Source organism: Mesocricetus auratus, unplaced genomic scaffold (genome assembly GCF_017639785.1).
Source record: "Mesocricetus auratus isolate SY011 unplaced genomic scaffold, BCM_Maur_2.0 Super-Scaffold_100029, whole genome shotgun sequence".
NCBI lineage: Eukaryota > Metazoa > Chordata > Mammalia > Rodentia > Cricetidae > Mesocricetus > Mesocricetus auratus.
The window spans coordinates 1,329,806-1,356,680 of NW_024429210.1; the positions used below are offsets into that span (position 1 = coordinate 1,329,806).

General features: G+C 37.1%; 1 protein-coding gene across 1 annotated transcript in view; it reads right to left on the reverse strand.

Annotated features, from left to right (window-relative positions):
• The window catches only part of Lin28b (lin-28 homolog B), a 99,716-nt gene extending 73,914 nt beyond the window's left edge, over positions 1–25,802 (reverse strand). Inside the window, exons 1-2 of the mRNA XM_040733245.1 lie at positions 25,446–25,802; positions 18,392–18,573 (exon numbers count right to left, since the gene is read on the reverse strand). Coding sequence (XP_040589179.1) covers positions 18,392–18,573; positions 25,446–25,482 — 219 coding nt within the window. The 5' untranslated portion in view covers positions 25,483–25,802. The remainder of the gene's footprint in view (positions 1–18,391; positions 18,574–25,445) is intronic.
• Between the last annotated feature and the right edge of the window lie 1,073 nt (positions 25,803–26,875).

Below are 26,875 nucleotides of genomic sequence, written 5' to 3' on the forward strand. Positions count from 1 at the left end.
AGGGCCTAGCTACCACCAACTTACAGAACTTAGTGTTCTGTAAAGCTTATATTCAATAAAGCCTCTACTCACAACTCTTTCCTTTGCTTGTTTTCCTTTTTTCTTCATCCCTCATCACAAATATTATGCCCCCAAAAGATTTTCTTGCTGATACCGTCACACATGTCTTTAATCCCAGCATTCAGGAGGCAGTGTTCAAAACCAGTCTGGTCTCGCCATCCAGGGCTACAGTGAAACTCTACTTCAAAAAACAAACAACAAAAAAGTCTTCTTTTTTCTTTTTCAGTTTTTCAAGACAGGGTTTCTCTGTGTACTTTTAGAGCCTGTCCTGGAACTTTCTCTGTAGACCAGGCTGGTCTTGAACTCACAGAGATCTGTCTGCCTCTGTCTCCAGAGTGCTGGGATTAAAGGCTTGCATCACCACCGCCCAGTCAAAAAAGTTTTTCTTAAGCGAAGACTAGTTTAGGGCCCTCACCATCCTACTCTCAGAGGATAGTCTTTCCTCATCAAGCTATAGCAGTTTTAACTTTTTTGTACTGTGATTGAATTATCTACCTCTCTACTCTTTTAGATCCTTAAGAAACTATGGAGGAGGGGCTATGCGTGCATGGGTGCACACAGAAGGTCAGCATCAAGAGTCTTCCTCAGTAGCTGTCTACCCTATGTTTTTGAAAATAGAGTTGTCAAGTCTGGAACTCACAGACAGCTAGACTGGCTAGCAGTGAGTTCCTAGGGTCTGCTTCTCTCCCAGCCTCTTACAGGCATTATCAGTGCATGTGCCACAGTTGACTTTTTCTGTGGGGGCTAGGAACCCAAAATCAGACCTTCAGGCATAGCAAACGTTTACTTCCTGAGCCATCTTCCTCCCTGCTTTGTGCTCACAACTGAACCTCCAAAACCTGTCACAAAGGGAGCACATTACCATAAAATTAAAACTTTTAAACACAGTGGGAATCCAGAGATTTAAGAGTTTTGTTCTGAAATCATACCACTGACAGAACTGTGTGAAATCAGGCAATTGACAATTCTGTGATTACTTTTTTTTACTGGCAAAAATGGACAATAACTACAACTATGTTATAAAATACATTGTACTTGTATACCTAAGCACTCTATAAAGTTACATGGTTCACTATTATCCAATTATTCATCATTGACGTGATTATCAACATTACTCCAATACTGAATGTAGTTTAAGGGTGTCTCACTGACACAACAGATGCCAAATCAGAAGGTTACACACATGGTTAAGACACACTTGCCATTTGGTAGCAAAGTGGGATTTATACATAGGGATCTGCAATTGTGACAATTTAGTGCCAACAAACAGCAAAAATTAGTCTTGGTAATTGGGGGGTAGAAGCAAGTTGTGAGCTCTGGGAGCTCAAGGCAAGCCTAGCGTATATAACGAATTCCTGACTAACCTTAGCCACTAATGGGACCCCATCTTCAAATAAACAAGCAAACCACAGGGATGGTTTGGTAGGTGACAGAAACTTGCCGCCAAGCCTAACAACCTGAGTTCAAAACCCAGGACCAACATGGTAGAAGGGAAAGAACCAAGGTCGATAAGAATAGCAGCTCTAACATCCTGAAAGTTGTTCTCTGACCTCACACAGACAGGTGCTATGGCCCAAGCGCCTACACTCTGTCCCACGAACAAAAAGACTTTTTTAAATAGCTAAAACAAGAAATATAAATGTTAGTATGGAAAAGGTCTGGGACCAAAAGTGAAGAACACGGGTATACAGTCTGCTTTTTTATTTAGAATTCTATTAAAAGATTACTCATACACTTATACTACTTAAATCTACTCAGCTATTTATTACTTTTATCTATAGGCAGATATTTTAAATTGTTTAAATGTTTTAGCAAACATACAGACTGTTAAGGATGAACACCTTCCTGATGTTAGCTCAAGACCCTATCTACTGTTTCTCTGGTGACATTAGAAAGGCAAACATCACTTTTGCCACTCCTTGAGTGGGGAAATGCCTATGGGCCTGGATAGAGCCAGGACATTCTGATCAACTCCAAAGATTAGAAGATAACTGAGGTCTCCTCCTAAGAGTACTCCAGCTGGGCTTGTTAATGGCCTGGTCTAGAGTCTACTCACCACATGAAAGGTGGTTCACCTAAAAACATGCTAAGGAGATGGGAGGAATAGTTATCCCCTTAATGACACAGTGGTACTTACCCTCCCCATAAACCCTCTTTCTAGAAACCCCCAGCAAAGATCCCAGCAAGCACTTCAGAGTCTCCTCACTTTTCTGATTCAGAAAGTCTAGCTTTCTCTTTGTTTCCTTTGGATCTTTCTTTGGATGTGGTCATGCTTCCCTAACACTTTGGACTTTTCACTCTTCTCCTCAGCTCTCCCTCACTTCTACCATGTGGTTGCCTGCTGACCTCCACTACTGAACCTTCCTGTTTCTAGAACCCTAAGATAAAAGGCATAGCTTTCTCTCTCCTGTTATTCATCTCCCTCTTCCTGGCAGTGGTCATGATTTACAGCTTGCTTGCCTTGTTGTTTTTCTCTCAAATTCTAATAAAATTGTCCTCAAGTTTTCAAGACAGTTTCTAAATTCTTTATTAACAAGACTAAACCAAAACAAGAGAGGAAAATCCCAATATCCTTAGTAATAAAATAAATAAGTACGCATTATGTAATCACTTATTTCTTGGATAAAATTATGACATCAAAAATATTGTTTCGTTTAATTGTAAAATTACAAGACCATACTACTTAAGTTCTTCAAACTACTTAAGCTCTTCAAACTACTGTCAACAAAGACAACATACCTAACTAAACACATCTGGATGTCTGTGAGAAGACATGCTTAGCAAAAATATCTACAGCACAATAGAAGAAATGAGGGCCTTTCAGAAGTCTTACACCATGGTTACCATATGTATGCTTCATGACACTGAATCTATATTTTCTTACTCATCCTGAAAAGAAAAAGGCAATGTCATAAACAGTCTGTATAAGAAAGTAGCTGATCCTTATCTGTTTCTTATAACTCTATAGTTTCAAAGCCTTGCTGATAAAAATATGCTAAACCCACAAACATTATCTTTAGGGGACCAATGATGAGGGCACAGAGTAAAGCACTCATTAACTATTTTCTTTGAGAATTAAGGAAATAGCAGCGTACAGAAATGTTGAAAGTATCTGGTCATCCAATGAACTTATTTAGAACAAACCCTTCTCTTTGATGTTAAGGAAATCACTGACCACAGCCTTTAAATAAAGAAATCAAATATTTAACTAACTTACGAGGAAAGAAGGAAATACCAGATTTGAGTTCACAGGGCTAAAAAATACAAAATAGATTTTTTTCCTAACAGCAATAACAAGTTATATCAAAAATAAATTATAAATCCCAGGACTCAAGAGACAGGTGGAGATGGATCTCTGTGAGTTTGAGGCCAGTCTGGCCTACACAGAGAGTTCTAGAACAGGCAACATTACCCAGAGGAACCCTGTCTCAAATAACAAGTAAATAAATAAATAAATGCATTCTGCGTGACTTTGGAATTCAAAGCTTCCTGTTGCCTGCTGTTACCTCTCCTCTAAGGAATGGCACACATGCTGAAACAGACACTTGCTGCTGACATCACTTTTCCTAATATCTCTTAATAGTCAGGACCTCAGACTTCCTTCTCCAAATAAATTGAGAGTAGGGAAAAGAGAAGACTAAGGAAGACATCACTCAGGACTGTAATGATTCCTGGTGGCAGAACACATCATAACAATAGAGTAGGGAACAATTGGGAGACAGAAAATGAAGTAATAACTTGGACAATTCCTTTAACTTACAATTTAAACCCTGAAAACATAAATTAAAATAGTCAGTTTTTCTGTATAAAATCTACTCTAAGCTTTTGCAGAGGACCCAAGTTCAGTTTTTAGCAAACACATCACATAGCTCACAAGCACTTATGGTTTTGGCAGGCTCTTACGTGCTTGTGGAACACACAAATTCATGCAGCCACAAAGACATACAACCCATAATTTATTTTTAACCATTACATTCTACTCTAAAAGCATTGTTCCATTATGAAATTTTGAATATATATTTAACATCAAATCTCACAAATTCTGGATTATTTTCAGGAACACAATGGTGTGACAGTGACCAGAAGACAGGATGGAAAAGCAGTCATCAGCTAACAAAGAATCTCCTAAACATCCCTTGTTCCCAAGTCATGACTTCTCCATCTTAAAATCATGTATTATCTTGGAATACTCACCCATTTGGGGAAAGATATAAAAGTAAGCAATTCTGTTTCCCAGATTCATGAACATCCTCATCAGATGAAATCAGGAGTCCAGTCTTTCTATAGCAGCCAGTTTGATTATGAAAATACAACACAGAACCCGTCTGCCTCTATCAAACACAGCCTAATTACTCATTCTCATATCCATATTTATATCCTCTTCTCCACTCCCCTCTCCTTCACTAAAACCTTTTTAATAGCACTTAACAGAAAATGCTAACTTTCTTTTTTAAGACTGATTGTGTGTGTGTGGGTGTGTGCATGCATGCGTGCCTGCCTGCCTGCCTGCCTACAGTGGTCAGAAGAGGTCATCAGATACACGAGAGCTGGAATTATTAGGTGGTTGTGAGAGCCACCCAACATGGGTACTAGGGACTGAATGTGGCTCCCAAAACTAAATTTTTTTTCAAGATTAAAATTAGGAAAAAAAAAAGCCACCACATTGTGGCTGAAAAGATGGCTCGATAGCTCAGAGGTCAAGAGTACTTGCTGCTCTTTCCGAGAACCAGAGTTCAGGGTCATCTCTAATGCCAGTTCTTGAGGATCTGACACCGTCTTCTGGGCTCCATGGGCACTGCATGCACATGGTACAGACATGCATGCAAGCAAAACACCTCTACACATGAAATAAACAAATCAACCAAAGGAAGTTAATTATATGAAGATATAATTAATAGAAGCTGAAGCACTGTTACAAGTCCACCAAAAAGCTGATCATTTAATGTGAATTTTAATATGGATAGAATCATGAACTAATTAACACATTAATTACAAGCTCTACCCCAGATCCTAGTTTTTAAGAACTGATAATCCATTTGTTAACAGACACTGAAACAACCTCTCTGTGTAATATAACAATCTTTCATTCAACTTCTAAGGTGGTTTTTATCTTTTATCACAAAAACATATTACTAAAAATAAGTTTTTTTCTTTCCTACTTATCCTAATAGCACAACACAAACACACACACAAAAATCATATTTACAATGTGGTTAGCTAAGTATGGACTGGTAACAAAATCACACAATCAAATATAATTGCCTTGTAACATCTACAAGTCTATAAAAATGCTAGTTTAGAATATTTCACTGAGATAAAAAACACAAAATGCACAATCAACTTTAAAATGCTATAATTCTTGGAAGTCTTTAAAACTACCCAGTTACATAGAAATTATCAATGAACAACACATCTTAAAAATCAATCAATGCACATCTTATAAAATTATTGTTTTGGGGATGAAGAAATGGCTCAGCAGTTAAGAGCACTGGTTGCTCTTCCAGAACTTTGATTCAATTCCCAGCACACACAGAGCAGTGCACAACTGTCTGTAACTCACATTCCAGTGGATCCGACTCCCTCAAACAGACATACACACAGGCCAAATACCAACACACATAGAAATTAAATGAATTTAAAAAAACTGATTAAAAAAAAGAGGGAAATTCTTGTTTCACAGCCGTGCAGTGGTAGTCCATGCCTTTATTCTCAGCACTTGGGAGAGACAGGTGTATCTCTGAGTTCGAGGCCAGTCTGGTCTACAGAGTAAGTTCCAGGAAAACCAAGGCTACATCAACACAACAAAACAAAAACAAAACAACAAAAAAAAGAAATTACTGTTTTACAAATTTCATTCACTATACAACTCAAGTATCTAAACTATAAATACAAAATAAGTAGCTTCAAAGTCTAAATATTTAACAGCATTCAACAAACTATAGATCATAAATAAGCCACCACATTAGGGTTAGCAGTTATTCTCTTTTAACTCCATAATAAAATGATGTTGAAATAGATGTATTATCTCAAATATATGGTTACACTAACTTACAGTAATAAAAAGACTGTAAGAAATACAGACATATGGCTAATATACCTTTACATTTGTATCAAATTGTCATTTTTTTCATTTATTGTCTTACATTTTTAGTTCTGAGAAATAAGTTACAATTTTAGACACTTGAAATAATGCCAAAAGATAACTGGTAGAAAAATGGATGTGCTAGTATCGATTAAAAAGTATTATTTTACGGCCCAACAAGTTAGTTCAGCAGGCAAAGGCCCTTGCCACATAAGCCAGGCTACCTGAGTTTGAGCCCAGGAATCTATATAAATGTAGAAAAAGAAAACAGATTCATTCTCCGCCCTCCACACACTAACTACTTCACCCACTCTATGTCTCTCTCTCTCTCTCTCTCTCTCTCTCTCTCTCTCTCTCTCTCTCTCTCTCTCTCTCTCTCTCTCGCACACACACACACACACACACACACAAATGGTAATAAATATTTTAAGTGTTTCTTTAAGGAATCTATTCAGTAATAAATATTTTGGCCTCCTAAAAAGTATAAATCAACTAAGAGGCCCATATCATTAAACATTTCCTATAAACTTAAAGCTGACATCTCATTCATGCTGAGATTCACTTCAGTGCTATCAGTGACTGGCTAACAAAGAAATTATTAAACTCAAGCAATTAAAAAGAAGAGTTTTCATTGTTTTCTGCAGGAAGAAACAAAAATTTGGTATTAACTCAAGGCCAACGGACAGGCTTACAAGCTAGAAAGCTGTGAGGTTTGAGGTTACAAGTAGTCCACTCACAGTAAGCTTTGAAAGCACAAAAAAAAAAAATGAATACAGCAAACTCTGACATAGCAAGCATTTCATATAAATTTTACATTTTATGCAATGCTGGTGCTTCTGTTGGGGTAAAATCATCTATAACCGTGGTTCCCTGCACAGACACACACCCATCCCCCACTGCACACAGCCACTTCACAAACCTCTTGAGTAAATAGGAGTATCCAATGTCCAGGGTGATGGGTGGTCCTGAGGTCTGGAACCAGAGCTGTATACTTTTAGGGGATACTAAGATAAGAACAAAGTGTATTGTGTTTGTTTAAATCTGAGTCTAGATGTAAAATCTTTGCACCACTGTTGGCACAGTTCTAAACTCAATGACTAGGTAAAGTTGAAAGAGTCAGGATAAATGTTAGAAATTAAATACATCACAAAAATATTGAGCCTTCTTATAATCCACATTAACTAACTGAATTGTCTCAAAAGTTGTCACTACATTTCAGAGATGCAAATATCCTACAACATGTTTTTAACTGCCAACAGGAGTTATTTAAATAAAATTATATATATATATATATCAAAGAAACTGCAAATCAATGAAAGAAGACAGCAAAATTAATTCACATGACATCACAATGAAGCATCAACTACTACTTAACACTAAGGCTCTCTATAAATCCAATAGAAAGAGTGGGTTTTATGTTTGTTTTCACTTTATCTCTCCTAGAATAGAAAACAGGATTTACAAGTAGCCCCAAAAAAGATAAGCAAAGAATAGTCCTGACAGATGCTTCCCTGACTCATTCAAGAGGGCCTGCAACCTGAGCCAAAGGACACAAATTCCTCACCATTCAAAACCTTCAATGATATGAGAGAGGAAACAGATAAAAGGGAGAAATGTGCAATTCCTAGATTTAGTAACCAAGTAAATTCATCAAATACCCAATAAGTTAACACTAACAATTAATTTTTGCTATAGTTTTAACAATTCTAAAAAGGAATCTTTTTTTAAAAAAATAGAACTAATTTTAACATTTATGATTTACAGTAAACCAACTATGTCAGCTATGTGTCTATAAGACTGGATCTAATTAAAGTAGTTTTGCAAAAGCATAATAACTTTGCAATCACCAGTTTTTCTATATTTCATTAAAATCATACTTAGGAAAAGTTTATATAAACTTATCACTGATCTAAGTATTTAAAGGGTAGACACAACTACGTTGCCACACCTTCATTACTGACTGACCTAAAAAAATTCATTTGATGTATGTTAAGATGAAAGAATTTAGGTACTGCAAGACCTATAAACATCTTAGTCATCATTGTTAATAATTGAAGGACTCCATTGCTAAGTGAAGGAAAGAAAAGTCTAGCCAAAGTTAAAGCCATTTGAAATTTTACATGAAATCTTTATAACCCTATAACACAAACTATAAATATAAATAAAAATCTTACAGTGATTAGGAAATTAATATTTTAAATAAAGTACAACTTTAAGATTAACAAAAGTCACAAATTTATGCTAAATTTGATATTTAAAAGTAAAATGTCATAACAAAATACTTAGAAGGCAACTGGTAAAAACAAGGTATATTGTTAGTGCCACAACAGATTGGCAAGAGCAAGTTTCTCTGAATGAAATCTAAAATCTATACTTTAAAAGACTATTAAGAACAGTATATTTAACTCAGTATTTGTGTCTGTGTGTGTGTGTGTGTTTGATTTCAAGTGCCTGGAGTCCAGATCCATCACAGCTCCTGAAACTAAAAGAAGTAGTGAGCTGCCATGTGGGTGCTGGGAATTAATTTGAGTCCTCTGGAAGAACAATAGTGTTCATAACCACTGAGCCATCTCATCTCTCCAGCCCCTTAACCTAGCTTAAAAATAATTTTTAAAGGTTTTTTGCAGGGTTTTACTCTGTAACCCAAACTAGCCTGGAACTCACTAAGTACCATCTCAGGGTAGCCAGAAATTCATGTATCCAAAACAGGCCTGGAACTTGGTGATCTTCCTGCCTCAGTGTTGGGATTATAGGCATGAATTAATTGATATGCATATCCTAAGATTTGCTTGTTTTCTATTAGTTATAGCCAAATACAATAGTACAACCTTTTAATTTGACTTTGTAAATAACAAAATGAATGATAAACAAGAAAAATAAACCCTTTGCCTTTTATAAGGAATGATAATAAAAAAATCCTATTGAAAAGTTTGCCAAATGTGTGTGAAGTATGTATGAACATATTAAGGCAAGAAAAGGACCTGAGGTGTCCTGCTATGTCAGTGTCCTCCTTATCTGAGACAGAGTCATTCTCTGAACCTGGAGCAAGGCTGGTAGCCAGGAAGACTCAGTGTGACACTCTACAGGTACACATGACTGTGCCTGGCTTTATAAGTGTGTGCTGAGATCAGAACTCAGGTCCTCAAGCAAGCACTCTTGTCTACTAACCCACCTCTCCAGCCCCAAAGTATGCCAAAACTTAATGAGTAAATAAATAAAAATAGAGAAAGCCAGGGAACAGAATCTTCTAATATATTACCCAACAGTGAATGCTTCATACTTAGTAATTAGTAAAGATTATGGAAACAGAAAAAAATTAAAGAACCAAAATTTTTTAACATACTATTCACTGTAATATTGCTATGAATTGACTCGATGACCAAAGCAACTCATAAAAAATAAAGCATTTAATTAGAGGCTTGCTTATAGTTCAGAGGTTTAGTTCACTATTATCATGGTGGGCAGCATGAACACATGGCACTGGAATAGCACCTAAGAGACACATCCTGATCCAACATATGAGAAAGAGACACTGAACTGGGCATGGGCTTCTGAGACCTCAAAGCCAACCCCCAGGGACACACTTCCTCCAACATGACCACACCTCCTAATCCTTTGAATCCTTTCACATCATGACACTCCCTGGGGACTAAGCATTCAAATATTTGAGCCTATGGGGCAATTCTTACTCAAACCACCACAAGTACCACAATGTTCTGAATTCAGTATGAATAGGCCTATTCATAACCTGAGTCATGTTACTGAGGTAATCTATGAGTTTATACTGTACGGAGAAGGGTTATAAGTTAGTTAAGAGGAAGATAAGTAAAATGCATACAAACTGAGCTCTCTTTTCCCTCATGTGATGGTAATTTCCAGGCAGGTTGAAATTACTAAAGAAAAATACCTATGGGAAAAAAAGGAAGTCAATATGGATTTTATTTGACAAAGGATATTGAACTATAAATAGTATAATTTGAGACAGGTTAAAGGAACCTGGTAGGTTAAGCCAGTTAAGACAACATAGAGAGGGCTGCAGAGATGGCTCAGAGGTTGAAAGCACTGACTGCACTTCTAAAGGACCTAGGTTCAATTCCCAGCACCCACATGGCAACTCACAACTGTCTGTAACTCTGAGATCTGGCACCCTCACAGAGATATACATGAAGGCAAAACACCAATGTACATAAAATAAAAACAAATAACTTATTTTTTAAAATAAAAAACAGATCAATAATTGGTCAGTTGACTGTCTCCAAGAGAGTATAAATGGACAAAAGAGGACTCCCTGAAATGATTACAATATTCCACACTATGAAGAGAGTAGTGGTTATACAATTTGTCAAACCTCATTTAAACGTGTGTGTGGGGTGGGATCCACAAATGCTAGTGAATACATAAACTGTAATTCAAAAACAGTGATGAAACAAAAATATAAAATTCATGACACAAGTCTTTTGAAAATCATAGTGCTCAAATAAATATCAAAACTATCATCTGGCATTGTTTAAAAGCTTTACTTTCATAGATACGACTCAACTTTAGTGGAATTAATCTTACCTGTCTAAAACAGGAAACTGTACCAACTACATTTAACCTTGTGAACAATGAAGCTATTAGACTGACTAACCAAAAGATTGAAGCCCACCAAGTGGCACTCAAGACTCTCAAACCCAAAGACCCTCCCTCACTATACCACACAACAAACAATGAATGCTGAGTCCTTTTCATCTGCCTTACTACTAAAACTTTCATATGTGGTAACATTATAACACTGAATCTGCACAATATCCCAATACAAAGTGCTACATTAGTGTCCCTACTTATCTACACTGACAAATAACTTCTTCCCCTCCCAAATATCCAATAAGATAGGATTAAATGTTGGGTTTATTTAATCAGAATTCACACCATTCTATTAGTCTATGTTCCTATCACACACATAATTAAATAATTAACAGCATTATCAAAACAGATTAAAATGGTATCTTTCCTTAGCTTATACTGAAAAATAATAATCTCATTATACACACCTGAAAAACAGGTAAAAATTCCACATAACAACAAATTATTAAAACAAAAACACCTAGATGCCAAGTTGTTTCCAAACTTCAGTTTATACCCTGATCTTTCCAAAAGTTTATGTACATTTTGGGTAAGGTCTCATTCTGTTGCCTGGGTTAGACCTGAAATTCTAGGTCCCAGTGATCTTCTTAGTTTAGCCTCTCAAGCTGCTAGGACTATAGGTTTGTTATACATGAAACAATATTACTTAACATACATTAAACAGTATTACTTATTTTAAAACTATGATTAAAATTTTAGAGTTCACTATCAATTAATTAAGCTACCAATAGAATGCAATATATTTTACTAAATGGTAAAGAATGTTCAGTTTTAAGAAAGACCAATTTGGAAGCTGGAGGAATGGTTCTTCACATCCTTTGAGACCTGAGTATAGTGTCAACAGCATGAATCTCCATGCTATGCAAAAGATTTATTTTTAACTATTATATTGAACATAGGCTAGGAAGTTTTATGAAATCCAAAAGCTCAGAGGTACATGAAATGTATATTAGACAACTAGATAAAGTGGGTTATCTATTTATTTAAAAAAAGTATATGGATATTAGACATCAAGCAAAGGATTACCAGCCTACAATCCACACCTCCAGAGAAGGTAGGAAACAAGGAAGACCCCAAGAAGACATACATGGTCCCCCTTAGAACGGGAAAGTGACAAGAGCTCCTGAGCAAGGTAGGAGCATGAGGGGGAGGGGAGAACAATAGGGATCAGGAACATTGAGTCAAGGGAAGAATAGAGGAAAGCAAGAAAAGAAACACCTTAATAGAGGGAGCCATTATAGATTTAAATGAAATCTGGCACTAGGGAAATGTCCAGAGATTCACAAAGATGGCCACAATTAAGAATCTAAGGAATAATGGAGAGGCTACCTTAAATGCCCTTCCCCTATAATGGGACTTCAGACTACCTTAAATATCTTCCTAGTGCCTTCATCCAATAGCTGATGGAAGCAGAAGCAGATATCCACAGCTAAGCACTGAGCTGAACTCCTGGAATCTAGTTGTAGAGAAGGAGGAGTGAAGAGCAAAGGAGTCAAGACCATGCTAGAGAAACCCACAGAAACAGCTCACCTGACCAAGTGGGAGCACAGGGACCCCAGTCATAAAACTGGGGAAGTAGCAGTGGACCAAGCCTTCTGAATGTGGGTGTCAGTAGGAGACCTGGGCAGTCTATGGGGCCTCTGACAATGGAACCAGTATTTATCCCTAGTGCAGAAATGGACTTTGGGAGCCCATTCCCCATGGAGGGATACTCTCTCAGCCTACATACAAGGGGGAGGGTAGGCCCTCCTCCAAATGATATGACAGACTTTGATGATCCCCCATTTAAGGCCTCACCCTCCCTCCAGATTGTATAGGGGGTGGGATGGATGGGTCGGTGGGAGGTATGGGAGGATGGGAGGGGGAGGGAACTGGGATTGATATGTAAACTAAAATTGTTTCTAAATAAAAAAAATAAAAAATAACATTGCTTTCATTAGTTTTGAACAGTCGTTTGGAACCAGAGCATACAATACTAAGAGCTGAGCCTCATATCAGTTCCTGGGGGTTAAAGGCAGCGTGGGCTCATCAGGTGTTAGCACAGACAGCACTGTACACTGTACAGGTCATCAGGTGTTAGCACAGACAGCACTGTACACTGTACAGGTCATCAGGTGTTAGCACAGACAGCACTGTACACTGTACAGGTCATCAGGTGTTAGCACAGACAGCACTGTACACTGTACAGGTGGTGGAGATGACTCACATGTGGGTAAAGGAGGGATGTGTGAAAAGTCTTGTACTTTCCTCCTAGTTTTGCTGTGAACCTGAGGAACTGTAAACAAACTCAGGGTCCTCAGAGCTGGCAGGTACAAGGCTCTGGATTCACTGAAAAGGGGAAAGAACAGAAGGGAAAGTGGAAAGACAAGGAGCAAAGGAGGAAAACAGGGAAAAAAAATCTAAGAAAAGCAAAGGACATTTTAAATAGGTATCCAATTTGCTTCTAAATTTAAATGAGAATAGCCAATTTTTACAAATTTCAAGTGTATTTCAAAAATCAAAAAGGAAGTATTCAGTGTCTTTCATGTTACATTAGAAAACTTGCCAAATGCTGCTTTAAATGTCCACCCAGCCCTTAAGGATTGTAGTTTACCTCAATTTTCAGAATTGCTGAACTAAGAAAATGTATCCTAAAGTTCTGAAAACTCTCTTTTTTTTCTGACAGTTTGACTATGTAGTTGGAATCTGACCTCAAGCTTAAGATCACTCTTTCTCAGCTCTGGGATCACAAGCCGCCACATTCAGCTAATGTTTTTAAAACTGGTATTGAGGGCTTCGGAGTTAACTCTGTGGTAGAGTTTGTTAGAGTGCCAAGGGCCAGGGTTTGAGCCTTCACATCAGGAGGGAAAGGGGCATGTTAAATAGCCTTAAAAACAGTAATTACATATATTCAGCATGTGAAAAATGTAATCATGCCGATGTATGTATTACATTACCAATATAATATCATATTACCAATATAATATTAAGAAAAAGTCCTGAAATATGAAAACATTGAAGTGAATGTCTTCATATATTATTAATATCAACTATGTTTGTTTGTTTTGATACAGGATTTCACTATACAGTGTTGGCTGGGGTCCAAGTCAGAGACTCTCTTGCTTCTGAGATCAAAAGTGTGCATCACCATGTCAGACTCAAATATCTTTAATCCTTTCAGATGTTTTTGAGTTTTTTAAAAGATGTATTTATTTATTTACATTTATATATGCATGCCAGGAGGCAAAAAGACAATGTGTGATCCCCTGAAGCTAGAATTAAAAATGGGATGTAAGCTACCCCATGTGGGTACTGATAATAAACTCCTAGTGCTCCTGCTTCCACACCCCTAGATTTCAGGCATGCATCAGTATGCTCAGTCATAATTACTTTTAATTTTTATTTCCATTAATGAGATGTTCCTCAAACCAAGTAAAAAGAGGAACATGAAACATATAAAACCTCTGTAATGCAAATATTTGCATTATTTGTACAGATATATAAATAAAATTGTACAGATATATAAATAAGAAATAGACTATAAAAGAAAAACACTAGTAATTGAAAAGAACTCAGGACCTGGAGAGCAGTCAGTGCTCTTCACTGCTGAGCCATCTCTCCAGGCCAGAAAATGTGCTTCTGTTGTGTTTTGGCTTGTTTTTTTGTCTTTTCAAAGGTGTCCAATCCTCTTGGAATGAGACTCACAGGCAGTTGTGAGCTGCCTGATGTAGGTATTGGTAACACAACCCAGGTTCTTTTTACAAGTTCTCTATAAGAAACAAAAATGTTCTTAACCTTTGAGCCATGCTTCAGGCTTAAAAATAATTTTACATTAAAAATTTTATGTCATATTCAGTGGCAAAGAATCCCAGACATAGCCGGGCAGTGGTGGCACACACCTTTAATCCCAGCACTTGGGAGGCAGAGGCAGGCAGATCTCTGAGTTCAGGACCAGTCTGGTCTACAATGACTAGTTCCAGGACAGGCTCCAAAGCTACACAGGGAAACCCTGTCTCAAAAAAACAAAAAAAGAATCCCAAACATACTAACACACAACATGAAAAGCATCAGTTTTGAAGAGGTCACTAAAAATTGTCTGTTATATCCAATTGATCTTGCTTTTGTAAGTGAGAAAAGTATTTGGAAGGCAGTATCAAAATTTATATAAAGAATAATGTACATATCAATATCAAATTACTTATCATGAAATTCCTCTAAGATCTTCCATTGTAATTAACTCTCATTGAAACCTTGTATTTAGGAAAAACTGCCAGTGACCCTGTCCAAGCAAACAAAATGTTTCTCCCTACAGTCTGATCTTAGCTGGGATTTTTTTAACTTACTTGTATAAAGAAGCTGATAGGAGCATTAGCTATCAGCACTTAAAGATAATTGTATTCTAGTTGATGAATTTTCTTGGTAAGACCCTTGACCGGGAATACTTGCTTCAGTTGAAACAAATCTTGGTACTTTGCATTAGATTCTTGAGCAATTCCTATGAGGTGGGGACATACAGAGCGCAGTAACAAAATGCTTGCCTAGCACACATAAGGTAAAACAAACGAAATGTGACAAAATTCACAAAGTTACACATTGTTAGTTCTTTATAAAGTGTGTTACTGAACATTATTGATTCATTATTAACATGAGTCAGAATACGTATGTCAATTTTCTAACCATAAAAACATGATCACTTAAAACACATGTTAACAGTAGAAATCACATAAAGATAGTCTTTTTAAACAACCAATGGTCACTATCTTCCAACAGTTGAATCCCACTCCTTTTACCTATCCTATCTAAAGTCAGGGGAAGCACAGCCCTATGTACATGTCCAATTCCAGGATTTGGATATCATAAGAACTGCAAGTCTCATTACAGTAATGCCAACAGATTTGAATACAATTATATAACAAATCTACAGAGCTATATATAAAATTTACTACAAAGAACTATCTATTAAAACAACTCAATTGTTATGAAATAGATGATATGCAGTTCTTTATAGGAAATATCTCTAAGAAAAAGAATTATTGGGTTCCTTGGCATCAGTTTTAAAGATTAAAGACCCTTAAAATCATTTATTTATTCTTCAAATATGCACCATTATAAATGTGCTCAGAATACTATATACTTTGGGATAGAAACAAGACTAGCAAGATAGCGCAACAGGAAAAGCACTTGTTCCTCAAGCCAAGTAAGCTCAACACCTTCTCTCACTTGTGGAGTGAAAGAACCAACTCCACAAGGGCACTGCAACACACACAACCATGCACACATCACCTACAGACACACAAACTATCTTAAAAAGCCAACCTGACATAATATTTTACAAACACTGGTCTAGCTGAATATTACATTTTCTAACTATGATTCAAACACATTCTTATATAGCAAACTAGTATAAAAACATAAAGGAGGAAATTTGACATAAAAAACTGCATAGTTCTTTTATATATTAAAGTTAATAGCTAGATTAAAAGGCATTTTTAAAATGTTATATAATAGTCCTGAACCACAATCGGATTGACTATCCAGTAATGTTCACAATTCCTTAAATACTCCATTTACAACCATATAACCTTTACTTTGACTAAAATCAGTAGGAATTCTGCCTTCTTCAATGTAATAACTCACATTATGTATAAATTATTTGTCAATCTCAATTTTAAAAGCTAAGGACCTTCATTTAAGCACTGTCCTTTTACATGTACAGAGCTATATGAGGGAAATGTTAAGAATCAATGTTTAAACTATTTAATAGATATGTGATTAACATTCCTATGTACATTGAATTCAAAATATGTAGCTGGGAGACTTCTTATATCTAGCAGTTTCTATAGAATAATGTAAATGAATGCTTCATAGGTCTAAGCACTAACACAGCATAATAAAATTGCTAGTATTTTAACATAGCTCTATTTCTTTTTAAAATATATTCTAAGCTAGGTGGTGGTGACACACGCCTTTAATTCCAGCACTTGGGAGGCAGAGGCAGGTGAATCTATGTGAGTTTGAGGCCAGCCTGGTCTACAGAATGAGCGCCAGGACAGTCTCCAAAGTTATACAGAGAAACACTGTCTTGAAAAACAAAAACAAAAAATTATTTATATACATATGTATATATATATATATCCAAACAAATAAAACCAAATTATAACAAGGTGTGATCAAAGAAAAAAGTGCTATTTTTTCATTTATCATCTATAAAACAAATTTATGACATCATAAAGAACAAATTAACAACCTAAAAATGGTTCAAAAGGGAAGAAGAGTCCAAGAAAATAGATTTATCAACTTTACTTATTCAATATAAGAAAATTTTAAAAAGAAAAATACACCAGAATATGCAACATAAATTTAGTAGGCTATATCCAGGCATCTATTTATTATTTATATTGTCTCATTTCACAGATTATGTCATGTTTCCACTGTGGACAGCCAGCAGTAACAACCAGGCCTTTAGGAAACAGAAATACAACCAGACAGTCAAGTCAGAAAGTACCAGAACACAGCACGTTAAACAGAATGGTTCCTATGTTATAGCTGCCATTTAAAATGATCTTCTTCGGTGAGTATGGTATAAAGAACGAGAACAAATAACACAGTATCAAACTTTTTAGCAGAGAAACCAGTATTTCAGACATGATTCTATGCCAGTCAACATGCAATATAAAATCCATTATTTCCTTTAAACTTAGATGGTAAAGCCAATAAACCCCTTTCCTCATAGCCTCTTTCTGTCCATGACCTACCTCACTAGAGAATTTTTATTTCCTTTACTGAAAACTATAAACTCTTCTCAACTCTGAAGCAATCAGTTAATGGAAAGGAATTTACGAGAAATAGGTATTTATTGTTTCCTGGGGAAATGTTTTTTAAATGGGAAACAATGATCTTCCATTTGGTATTTAAACATTTTTAAAATCTATAACACAAGTGTAGAAATTTACTATGTACCAAGTATCAGGCTTTAAACAGCCTTTGGCTGCCTTTTTTTCTTTTCTTTTTTTTTTTTTTTAAGTTCACTCTCTTAAAGAGACAGTATCCCTGGATCAATGAACTAAGAGGAACAGTTCTTAAAGGTTTAGGTACGAAAAATCTTTTCTGGTTTGTCTTTAAACCCACTCTTCATTATTGGTTTTCTACTTCATTTTACTATAAAACCAAATTATTTTGCAAATGCCTATAGAAGATAAAACAGTATAAATGGTACTGTCATTAGAAGTATCTAAATATAGTGTGCTCCATACTTTCTTCCAACAAGCTTATTGTTTGGCTTTTTAAAAACTTTCAAGGATCCACGGTGCTTCTTCCTGAACTTCCCATTCATTCATTAGGCACAGGCAATCTGAAGCCAATAATACTGGATGCTAGAATGCAATTTCATTGTTCAATGAAAGGAAGGTTTATTAAATCACATCAATGAGTGAAACATCAGACTTCACTTTTTATCTAGAAAAATATATCTTAGAAGGAACGTACACATGCCCTAAAAACTGTACATTAAAATCACCTGATTTTAATGAGTATTTTCATCTTTAAATATACTTCAGAGGGCATTTTTAATGTCTATTAACATAATCAGAGACCAGCTCCCACACATGTAACCAGGCAAAGAGGTGATTAAAAAGTCTGGCTTACTTGGTGTACAAATACATCCACTGGAATATCCAAGGGATCTCCCTCTCGGTTTATCATGGAGATGAATCCAAATCCCATGCGCACATTGAACCACTTACAGTGGCCAGTTCCGTGCAGAACCTGGGACTCCTCCTCGGCCGGCTCAGGCAGCTTTTTTGGCTCTTCACCTTTGCTTGCCCCTCCTGACATGGAATAGGACAAAAAGTCGGTTAGTCTGCATTTCTACACTGTGCTTAACCAAAAAGATAAAATAAAATAAAGTTTTTGCTTGTGAAAGAGTAAGAGAAGCAAGAACACAAAAAGTTGGTAAGTGTTTTCCTTCTTTAAAAAATGTCTAAAAGGAAAAGGGTTAAAAGCCAAGCCAGGGAGAGGAAGCCACACTGCTGCATGGCTCACACCAGCGTCCACGTTTCTGGACATCCGCAGACTTTTTGATCTATCTCCGTTGCTCCGTAACATTCTACAGTTACAGCCTGTGACACTTCACTCACATATTGCTGACCTAATACTATTCCAATTTACATTGAGTAATTTTTCAGCAAGGTTAGTTTTCCTAGCAAGCAGGAAGAGAAAAGAGAAATCCCTAGAATGGTTGGCTACTGGTTAATGCACATGCGGCAGACAGGAGTCCCGGGTTATTTGCAATGTGCATTCGTTCCCCTCCCCCTAACTTTCAATTAAAGTTAGGGTAGAATGGGGGAAGGGGCAGGTGTATGAAAGTTTTCTTGGGCTCACTAATTTAAACTGCGCGTAACCACACGCGCACAATTCAAACAATAGCCCCCTGAAAGCTTTTCAAGTTGTGAATCAGTGTGGGCGGTACAAAACATTTTGGAGATCTGTAACAATAGGTTTTTGCCGAATCCCCATGGCACTATGAGGGGGTGGGGAGGTAATGCCCAGTTATTAGGGTAAAGGGGGACAGGCGAGCAGGATTGAGAAACTGGGCAGTGAGGAGAAGCAGGGGAGAAAAGAAGAAAGAAATCACAGTAAAACAATAGAAAAGAAAATTAACCTTCGGCCATGTTGCCCCACCGGCCCTCAGCTTCAAACTCGAAAGATGAAAACTTTCCCTTTGGACCGGAGTGATCTTCAGCATCCGCCTAACATCTTGATTTTGTGCGATCACGAATTTAGTTCGCATGGTCTAATGTGCTTTCCTTCTTTTGATTTTTTTTTTTCTCTTCTCTCTCCAGTTTCTGGCCCCCTGAGCACACGTGACTTTGTCAATTACATGCTTTCTTGCTACTAATTTCACCTCGGATCCTTAAGGGGCTGGCAAGAGGAAGAGATAACCAATCGCCATTTCATCTGTGCTGACATCAAAATAATTTATGAATGAACACGGAAGACTCAAACATGTTCCCTTAAAGACAATTTGCGATGCTTCTTTACGATTAATCAGAATGCTAATTTTATACTATTTAAACACAACCAAGGGTCCTTGTGAATTGCTGGTTTAGAAAAGCGATAGTCGGTATTTGTGCACACGCGTGCTCCACATACAAGCCTCTCTAATCTCACAGGGGGAGCCATTTAAATGAAGAAACTGACGTTATGATTCCCGCACACACCACACGGGCAATCTTCTATTCCATAGCACCAAGCCACCTTAAGGACGTTAATTTAATATTTAATTCGTGGGGGAAAATATGTACTTCTTAAGTCCAAATTAAAAATTATGTTAACCATTAACTTCAGATGCTGGTAACATAAACCTACCAAAAGGCAAAAGCACACCTAATTACAACCTGAATTTTTCAAATTTAAAATAAAATTCTACTGAAAAAAATCGGTACTAATTTCCTATCAAATAGAGCTGTTCATTTCAGAATATTTTTGAGAGGTGTAGTAAGAAATTGTACTTCACAGGTTTCTCCGCCATCTCTTTCCGGGGGAGGAGATGTGATTAATGACTTCCTAAATAACAGCCCAGTTTTCCAGCCTAACATAGGGTGAACCTCAATCAGTGGTGATTGTTCCCCAAGAGCAGGAGACTCAGGCAGAGGGGGAGGGGAGAGGCGTGAGGAGGTGAAGAGAGATGTGATGCAGGAGAGGCGACTGTAGAAGAAACAAGCTTGCACTGCTGGGTGGGGACAGAGCACATTGGGGAAAGGTAAATCGGTGTAATATTAACTGGACCCTGACATCTTAGAAGTCTATTGCCAGCAAGCAGAACGGTCAAATTCTCGGTTCGTTCCGTCCCTTCCTGTTAGCCCCTGCATCAAAACACTTTTTGATTTTCAAATTGGATGTATTGTATTTATAATGATATTTTAACCACCTTACCGAAATTTCGAAAGATATTATATATGAAGAAACGTTTCGCTTCTTTAAGATATAAAACATTACCTGTTTTGAAACATTATAAGGCTTCCACCAGCCTTCTGCTGCCCCATCCCCCATTTTCTTAAACAAGCAGTTTACAGAAAAACTGTAGATACCACTTCCCTTCTTCAAAGCTACCAGCTGACCCTCCCCCACCATGCCCGCACCCCCTCACCCCCATCTCTCCAAGCAAGCCTACATTCTAACAATGCTTCACACAAGCTAAAATGTTGGGATTATGAAAAGGCCATACACCTATTAACATACTGAAAAACTAAAAATAAATTTAAACTAATTGGCCCAGATCTGAAAATAATCAGTACATAAAGAAATTATTTTCAGCTGTTTGTGATAAATGGTGTCAATTAAAACTGATCAATTTGGAAAGATTTTTTTTCATCTGTTTCTTTTGTCATTCTCAGGAAGGAGGCAAGCTTTTATTTGTTTGGAGAAGGATAACAATGTGCCAGCTGGTGGAGAGAAAAAAACCTAAAAATCCAAATGATTTTCCAAGTGTAACAAGTCTCACATTCTGAAGAGGTTGTTTGCTAACAAAGCATTTACTAAACAGCATTTTAATAATAGAAATGGATTGTTGCCAAGCTTGTTACAATATATAATTCTAAATGCTATTTTTTGTAATTTAAAGAATTATGTTTTAAAAAATCTAATATCAAATAACCTGAAGAGGTATTCAAGTAAATTGGGATAGCGCTATTATTTATGAAAAAGTACCGTAAAATTAACAGGCTTGTAAATTTTGGGTTGATTATGGTAAATTACATTTAATCTACAAGTTAGTTTACTAGTGAGAATGAAACAATAAGAAGGGGATTCTGAGTCCTTCCTTTCTTAAATTTGCCAAATTTCAGATATATTGGAGGTATATGTAACATAGGTACACCAGTGCTGAACCACACTGGATGGTACAGTATGGGATTCACAGTTGTGCCTGATTAGGGGCCTCCAGTATTCAAAGCATTAATTAAGGTAGGGTTCACCAGACTGGTCACTGGTGTCAGAGGTTATCAATTCATTCACTTCCTGAGAGGGACATCAGCCTTTCAAGTTATGTAGAGGCTTTTCCAACTAGGAACCCTGAGAAAACCTCTAAAATTCATTCACAAAGAATTTAAGGCACAGCCATTTACATACCTTGGGGGTGGGGAAAAGAGAGGGAAAGAGGCAAGAGAAAGAAACAGGAAGGAAGTGGGAAAGGGAGAGAAAAGAAGGAAACACAACCTCATCAACTCAGGACTAGGGCGCTGTCTTTTAAGTAGATTATTCTTGTCTGTCCCTTCCCAAATCTTTTGAGCCTTTTTATAAACTGACCATAAGCTCTTAAGGCTCAGAGTCCTTCTTTCTCATAAAATGGTTCTTACTGAGTCTCCTACAATGCTTTTCAATTTGTCACCTTCTCACGTCTTCTGGTTTTAATTTTTTTCTCATTTCCTACTTGTTTTTTAGTGCCAGAAAGACCTGCGTTTGACTAAAACGCATGTTTTAAACCTTCAAAAGCCAAATGTTTCACAGCTTGATTTATCATAGCTCTTCCAAAACGTCTTTAAAATTAGCTCAAGTCCTACACTCACTCCTCAACTCAACACAGGAGGGAGATGAAAAGCAATCTATTGCATGGCCTTTGCGTGTCACACTTAGGGTCCCAAGTTTTAAAAGGTGGTACACCCCGACAACATAATGAAGGACTGCCATCCTTGCTTCTGTTAGAAGCAACGTGTGACTCTATTAAAACATAAACACGGTTGAGTTCTTATGAAAACTATGAAGCAGTGCGCCACAGCTGAGACCTGTGCCAGCAAGGAGGAAAGGTCTCTAGCCCTAGCTCTGCCTCAGCAGCGAGCGCCTTCCGGTGGAGCTCCAGCCCCCAGGGTTCCCAAGCCCAATTCCTGAGCTGGCACATCTGCCCCTTCCTTCCCTTTTCTTCTAGCAACTTCCTCACCTTTCTGTCTCCTACCCTCTTTTCCCCTTTATCCCTTATTACACCATCTTCCTTCTAGAAATCCAGTCATTGCAAAGAAGGCTGTTGATGTCTTACTAAGGCACTTTTAAACATTTGTCGGCTTGCTCTTCAAAACAAACAAAATTCTTATCATCACCCCTAGGATAAAACATTAGCCCCAATCTAGACTTTTTACCTAATTTATGCATGTATTATTTATAATTTGACCTCTTTATCTATGAGACGCCAGAACGTTCTAACTTAAGCAAGGTCCAGTGCAGAGTCATGAAAAACTCGGAAAGTGACTGCCCCCGCCCCCGCCGGCCATGCTTAAAATGAGCAAACTGCAGAGGCTGCAGTTGGAGCTGGCAAGTAGTGAACACATCCACAAGTTCTCAGCGCCTTCTCAGGAGGATATGGAAACCAGGAGGGCGGAGGGGACTCCAGGTCTGTGTATTTGGGGGCCCCCATGTGCCCCCGCGAGATCTTCACGGGCAGCTTGGCTATCGACTTGCCCACAGGAAAACCGATCCGATTCTACCCTGTGCCCGCGTCGCAGCAAAGTGCTGGGAGTAACACCAGTGGATTAACACAGGGAGTCAGAGGGAACCAGCCCACAACTGAGTGGGTCAGGAGAGGCACCCCAAAACCTGAGGCGTTTGTTTTTGTTTCCAAAGGCAAAATTCCGGTCTCGTTCAGTTTTTTGTTGTTGGTGGTGTGGGGTTTTTTTTTTAAACCGGGAGACAAAAATGGCCTGACTTCAAGCAACTTTTCTTTTTAGAGCTACTCACAATTGTCAAAAATCTCTTAAAATTTTTCTTTACTGACTCTTAACTATATTGCTCGGAGGCCATTGTGGAAACAGAGAAACTTATTACCATAAATCTTACGAATTTTATTCAAATTACTCTTATATTTCAAAAACAAGGTACTAGTAAATGTTTTTATGGTCAGATACTTTTTAAGTAAACAAAATTTAGAATAATAAATTTCACAAATGGGGCATTATTTTAAAGTCACCATTGTGTAAAATCTTATTTTGAAAAACTATCATTATAGTGACATTTTCTCTTGCAATAAAAAAATGGAGCATTCTTTTTCTCACATATTTTCTAAGCTTTGCTCAACACTTTTTGAAATTATGTTTGTTAAAATGATAACTTTGTGAACAATCCTCTAGTAATAAATTAGCTTTCCATAACTATTAAGAATAGCACAAAAGAACTTTAATTGAAAAAAGTGACAGGCACTATTTTCCACATGTACATGTATGCTTCATAATTCTAAGACCATTTTACAGTAAATAGAAATGTCTGAGTCTATAAGATGAAAAACACAATATGCACATATTTATTCTCTCTCCCCTAAAATAATTTACAAGTTAATTATTTAAAGCCTCATCTACAAAAACAAATGATCAGCTGCAAAGAGGATGGTGTACCTCTTAGGAGTATTTCAATATTTACTCTGAAGAGTTTACTTAGCACAGCAGGGTTAGGAGATGGAGAAAGGTGGGGATAAAACCTGAGAACAGTGAGAAGCAAACCCGGAGAAAAACCAGCCAGCTAACATCTGAGGCTGAAGCTTCGGTCCCACCAACCTGGCAGCCTCTGGCCACTCACTAAATTGTTGGGGCTTCAGTTTCCCCATCAACTGCTTGAAACCTTGTCTCATTGGCAGTCAAAGCCTTTCTGTTTAAAGCCCAGCCTTCAGGACACCCTCCCTTTAGGGAAAGCAGTACCTCATTTCCAACTCCCTTTTTCATCAAGAGAAAACAGGCAAGAAACTTTATTGCAGTCACTTAACACATTGGTGGGAACTTTTTTTCCAAACAGAAACATGCCAGTTTACCTCCAGGAAAACCCCACAATCAATATTAAGATAGGAAATGATATATTAACATTTTGTAGCAAATTTTAGCAGTGTTCTTCTCATAAAACTCATTTAGGGCATCATCAACATGTTAACTTTTGGCGAACACAAAAGTAGTGCTTGCCAAAAGGCAGCAGTACTATGTATGCAGGCACACACATTTAATTCCAGCACTCACAGCAGAGACAGGCACATTTCTGTGTGGTCTATGTCAGCCTCATTTACTAAGCAAGTTTCAGGACAGGCAGGGTTAGGGTTTAGGGCCACATAGTAAGACCCTCTCTCAAAAACAAGACAAGAAAAACAAATTAACGAATCTCAGACAGGATTTTAATTCATTAGGGAATATGCCAGGGTAACATTACCAAATAATAGTATTACTGAAAAAATAATGTAAGAAAATAAAATTTCATGTCTTAAGTCTGGGTTTAACTTTAACTAATCCCATTTTACAATAGGATAATAAGCAGACTTTGGTATCTAAAATAAAGAGCAAAATAAATGAAGCTCCCTGGATTAGTGAAATGAAAGAAACTTCCTCAGAAAGTCTACTTTACATACAATGAATTATTTGAAAACATGCCATATCTGAGCTTTAATTCAATAGATATCTGGTAGCATATATTGGGAATTCCAGAAATTAATAACCAATGGATTTGTCTCCATAAGTGTTATGTTATCTGTCTTGCTCAACTTATGGAGAAAAAAGACACAAAACCAAACACTGTCAAACAGAAGGTGGGGCAAGCAGAACATGCCACCAGCCACCCAACTGGATGGAGTATACAGGATCTGATGCCAATCCTCCCAAGCAGTAAAGTCCTCTCATGTGCCTCTGCTGCTCTTTCAAGGCATGAGGTTAGGTAAAACATTGAATTTCAAAAACGGACTAACCTGGGGCTGCTGAAACCTGGTTGAATGACCTCATCATCTTCTGAAGAACCTAAAATCAGAGAGCTCAAGTCAGTACTACAGTAGCAATCTATTCTACCTCTGCAACTTAATAACTCAAATTAGAAACAATAAATGTCCATATTTTAACTCTGGGAACTAACCTACAAACTGATCTTTACAAAGTCACCTCCCTGACTGAGTTGGATAACCACTTGCCATAAACTTATCTGTAAACCTCTATCAAAGTATACACTTCAAAAAATAAAATGAGCATTCAGATGTAATTGTCACAATTTTATGAATGTATCTTTAAATTTTTTGTTTGTCAGTTTGGCTTTGTTTTTTTGAGACACAGCTTCCCTGACCATCCTGATACTCTCTTTGTAGATCAGGCTGACCTCAAACTCAGAAAGATCCACCTGCCTCTGCCTCCCAAGTTCTAGTATTAAATGTGTAAGCACTCACTATTTTTCAGTTAAAAAATATACCTAATTTACAATACCATGTTTCTCAATAAATTTGACTATTCAGATGTATTTTAGAAGAATAATCATGAGAAATTAGTCATGTTCCTGAAAAACTAATTATAATCCTATACCACTGATTACTAGATCTATTGTTACAAACACTGTTTTTCTAATTTTTTGAGACAGGGTCTCAACTATGTACCCCAGGATAAGGTCAAACGCAGAGTAATCCTTTGCCTCAGTCCCCCAAATCCTAGGATTACAGACAAATTCTGGGATTACAGGCATGACTCACTGTGCCTAGCTTCAAATATTTTGGGGGAGGGGCAGCAAGGTCTCTCTCTGTAGTCCTGGCTGTCCTAGAACTCCTAATGTAAGCTAGGCTGGACATGCACTCAAGAGATCCGTATGCCTCTGGAGGATTGCTTGCCACCACACCCAGCTTTCAAATACATTTTAAAGATAAAAATACTTGAATAATAATATATTTAATTAATAATTAACTATATTTAAAGATGTAAAATACTATATTTAAAGATGTAAAATACATATTAACCCAAATTTTAAAAGTTAAAAGCTCTTCATTTTAAAAATTTAAGTATTAAACTAGGTGTGGTGGCACACACCTTTTCCAGTTACTCCAGATGCAGGGGCAGGTAGATCTAAGTTTGAGGTCTACCTGGTCTATAAAACAATTTCCAAGACAGTCAGGGCTACGCAGGCACCCTACCTTGAAAAATCAATGGATGGATGGATGGATGGATATAAATTAAGTATTGATGTTTCTAGCATAGCTGTTAACAAATGCTACAACACAATGAAATTTGCAATGAATATGCCACACAAGTAATAGCACTCAGAAGAGAACATCCTGTTGGCTATTGAGTTATCATTCAGTTACTAAAGTTGGAACAACAGATCGGTTTGAACATGCATTTAATCACCTAATACAGTCAATGTATT